This window comes from Phoenix dactylifera, chromosome 13 (assembly GCF_009389715.1).
Source record: "Phoenix dactylifera cultivar Barhee BC4 chromosome 13, palm_55x_up_171113_PBpolish2nd_filt_p, whole genome shotgun sequence".
NCBI lineage: Eukaryota > Viridiplantae > Streptophyta > Magnoliopsida > Arecales > Arecaceae > Phoenix > Phoenix dactylifera.
In genome coordinates, this window is record NC_052404.1 from 5,750,943 (window position 1) to 5,755,038 (window position 4,096).

At 44.1% G+C, this 4,096-nt stretch overlaps 1 protein-coding gene across 1 annotated transcript; it reads right to left on the minus strand.

Annotated features, from left to right (window-relative positions):
- Nucleotides 1–1,370: 1,370 nt before the first annotated feature.
- Nucleotides 1,371–2,043, minus strand: LOC103709445 (antifungal protein ginkbilobin-like protein). The gene has a single exon (XM_008794767.4). The coding sequence runs from the start codon at nt 1,917–1,919 to the stop codon at nt 1,458–1,460; it is 462 nt and encodes a 153-aa protein (XP_008792989.3). The 5' UTR covers nt 1,920–2,043; the 3' UTR covers nt 1,371–1,457.
- Between the last annotated feature and the right edge of the window lie 2,053 nt (nt 2,044–4,096).

The window sequence follows — 4,096 nt, forward strand, 5'->3', positions numbered from 1 at the left end:
AAGGGGGATTGGTCTTTTCTCCATATACATCATGGAAAGTGATTTCCATGGATCTAGGGGAACCATGATCCTTGCTCAAGTTCAACTGTGTCAATCTCTACCCCTTTTAGGCACTTTACTATCCCCCTAACCAAAAAAAAAAAGAAGAAGAAAGAAAGAGAAAGATGAGTGGCTATCTTAGTTGCAAATTCTATGGGGAACATGGACCAAGCAAAAACTGAGAAATATTGGCACAGGTAATGAATGAAAATGTCATTCTATGCATTGTTGACTAAAGTAGGGGCAATTCAATATGCTCATCAAAATACCTTTTGCGGCCTTAATTTAGAAATGGCATTTGGAGGCTGAGTAAAGGTCAAAAAACATGACATGATAACCTTGTTCATAAGACCAATGATTCATTCGATAATAGGGTTCTATCCTGGAGGACAAGTTTCTCCTGATTGAGGGAGGATCAAATAGGGAATGCATCAGCATTTAGGCATCGCCAAAAACATCGGAGGATTCCGGGAATCTAGCACGGCCCGGAGGTCTTCGGATCTCCTTTCAGTTGCCAGGCCGTATAAATACTAGCATAGGTAATGGCAATGTTGGCAAGGATTGGATTTATGTGGGCATTGCGTACAAAGAGAAGTCAGATGCTGGTGCATCCATGTCAAAGTCTGCGGTATGTTAATGATGTTTATGAAGATGCAAGTTAATTAAAAACATTGGAGAGGAAAGAACCTATATATTTCACTAGTTTTTATACATCTTTTTATTTTTGACATAGTTGGCCATATCATGCTATTTTCAACTTATAATCTTAATAATGCTGATCTAAACCTAGCAATTTCCCATTCTCAAGTGTCTTCTTTCGTGCCAGTTCAGGATATATTCTTATGAAATAATTTCTTTAAAGTCTGAGAAGTACTAATGAGCTAATCAAGGTCTGGAGTATCCTACATATTTGACCCCTTCTTTTTTTCTTTTTTTTCCTGGTAAGATTATATATATCCAACCTTGAGCTGAATGGAATGATCATTGTGCCTATGTGCACCAAAAGAAAGAAATATATATATGACATTAGCAGGTATTACATTTTCACTTGAACATAATTCCCTAGAAACTTGAAGCTATTCTCCATAAGAAGTACTAAATTTTTGCTGCATAAAAATTTTATGATGTTGGATGATCATTTGAATTTCATCAAGCAACCTCTTTCGACATGTAAGGAGATCTTATCGGCATGCAACTGCTGACACAAGCAAATCAAAAGCTACTTAATTACCCGCACAATTACCCCATGCCAAGCAACAGAATTGATGCTTGTTATTTCTCATTCATCTCAATATAGAAAGCCAACTACCTGTAAAGTTATAAGAAGCAAATGAGCCTGAAATAGTGTTTGTATTTCTTTAAAAGAGCAAGAACTAGAAAACAGCAGCAAGACACAAGGAAGAACCAGGAGGTACACTCTAATTAACAAAAGGATATTGTTCATATCGGATGGCGCAATCCACAAGCGATGATCTCGCACCAATTGCCATCCCACAGGTGGTGTTCATAACCCCCTTGGCTGACCGGAGGCATACCGAGCAATCGCCGCCGGCGAGGTTGGCCTTGCATGCCGCATGGCCGTAGGCGAAAGCGTTGGGGAAGGGAGAGACGTTGTAGTAGTCATGATCTTTGCGAGAGGGCGTTACTGCAAGAAGGTCTGAAAGGACATAGGCTAGACTGATGGTGAAAGGATCGCCGGCAGTGTACGTGCCGGAGTTGCACAGAACTGAAGTGATATTGGTGTTCGGCGCGCTGCGAACCGTGATGCTCCACAGTATCAGCAGTGCTGAGATGGTGAGCGGCAATTTGGAGAGGAAAGACATTTCCTTTGCTGAATTGGCTTGGTAATGGGATTGTGCAGTCTTGGGAGGAATTGGCATTGGATTCTTATCGGCTTCTCCGCCTTCAGCGGATGGTCGTCGTTGTAACTTGACTTGTGTGGGGCTATTCGGTGTTGCCGTTTCTTTTGTCTCCTTTTGCTTGGATGGAGTGGCTGGACGCCACCCTCGGCCGGCCATGGTGAAATAGGCATCAATGGCAGAGTATAAAGAAATGCTCATATTATTAATGCCATTTAATAGTTGGTCGGCTGGTTAATTCCTTGTAGTTTTGATGCATATGTACGCACATACATGCATACACACTATATATCTATGTATATATATATAAAGAGAGAGAGAGAGAGAGGACTTGACCATAGTTGCGTGGATCTTGACTTAGCTCCGATCAAGGTTTACACTTGACAATAGAAGTCCCATATTGATGGTCGAGCTATTGTTTGTGTATCCATAAATTGCTTACAGAACAAAAATTATGTGATTTGGAATTTTCTAATCTATATATCAAATGATAAAAAAAATATTTAAGTTAATTTTACTTTGACTATTTAATTTTTTGACTACTTGATGCACAAGCTATGAGTCTCTAAATCATATAATTTTTGGTATATAAGCAATTTGGAGATAGTGGATCACATCCAACTGCTTGGATCATCGATGTAAGATCTCCATTATCCAATATAAATTTGATCGGATCTGAGTGGAGATCCAACCGAGTGCAACCAAGTCTATTAAGTTTAGTTTATATATATATATATATATAAAAGAGAGATAGACTAAACTCCGTTCCAATATTTGAAAACAAATCCAGTTGTCTTTAAAGTTGTCCGATCCTACACCAATCCCAAGGTAACAAGCCCTAGTTAATAGGTTAATGGAGCTATTAAAGGAAAAAAGTATTAATTGGACGGAACAGGCTACCCATGTCGAAGTCTACCCCTTAGTACTATCATTTCACACATACAAAAGAAAAATAAATAAAATAAAACTCACCCCTATGACCCACTTTATTACTATTTAAGAGGAAACACAAATCGGTCATAGATAAACAGAAATCTGTACTCACCGGCAGAAATAAATAAAAATATCTAAAGAATAAATACTAATCCCTCCAAGATAGACACAAATTTTTTAGGATAAACACCGACTTTATGTGTATAAATAAAAACACGGCAGAAATAAATAAAAACTTGACGCCCCACCCTTAGTCAATTCCAGGCTCACTCACGATAAACAGTAAAGATTGAGGATAAACACAAAATTCAGATGCAATAAATACAAAGTAGTGCAAGGAAAGGGTAGTTCTAAATACACCCCCCCCTATTGCTCAGGACACCCCCCAAAAATTAAAAAAAAATACCCAAACTAACCTTTAGTGTAATTACCATATTGCCCTTGAAATTTTCTCAGTACACCCCCTTCCTCCTCCTCCGTTTCGTGCTCCGTTCGGCACTGGATCGCCGAACAAAATGCTTCTGTTCGGCTGAACGGTGCCGAACAGAAGGCTTCTGTTCGGCGATCCAGTGCCGAACAGAAGGCTTCTGTTCGGCAACCCTCAACCGAACAGAATCCTTCTGTTCGACGGAGGGAAGGGGAGGAGGGGTAGGAGGGTGGGGAGGAGGCGGCGGAGGGGGGAGGGGTAGGAGGGGTAGTTGGAGGAGGGGGAGGTGGAGGAGGAGGAGGAGGAGGGGGAGGTGGAGGAGAAGGGGGAGGAGGGGTAGGAGGAGGAGGAGGAATGGGAGCAGGGAGGAATAGGGGGTGGAGGAGGAGGCAAAGAAGGGGGAGAAGGCGGAGGGGGATGCAGAGTAAGAGGGGATGGGGATGGGGGGCGGAGGTAGAGGGGTGGAGGAGTAGGAGGAGGGAGGAGGGAGGAGGAGGAGGAGGGTGAATAGGCGGAGGAGGAGGGGAGAGGGATGAGGGGGAGGCAGAGGTGGGCGGGAAGAGGGGGAGGGGGAGGAGGAGGATGAGGAGGGGGGAGGAGGAGGAGGCAGAGGCGGGGCGGAGGAGGAGGGGAGAGGGATGAGGGGGAGGCAGAGGTGGGCGGGAAGATGGGGAGGGGGAGGAGGAGGAGGCGGAGGGGGAGGAGGAGGAGGGGAGAGGGATGAGGGGGAGGCAGAGGTGGGCGGGAAGAGGGGGAGGGGGAGGAGGAGGATGAGGAGGGGGGAGGAGGAGGAGGCAGAGGCGGAGGGTGGGGAGGTGGGGGGTGGGGAAGGTGGGGG

What these genes read in the sequence shown, in the direction of transcription:
- LOC103709445 (XM_008794767.4), bottom strand. Translation starts at nt 1,919, where the DNA reads ATGCCAATTCCTCCCAAGACTGCACAATCCCATTACCAAGCCAATTCA.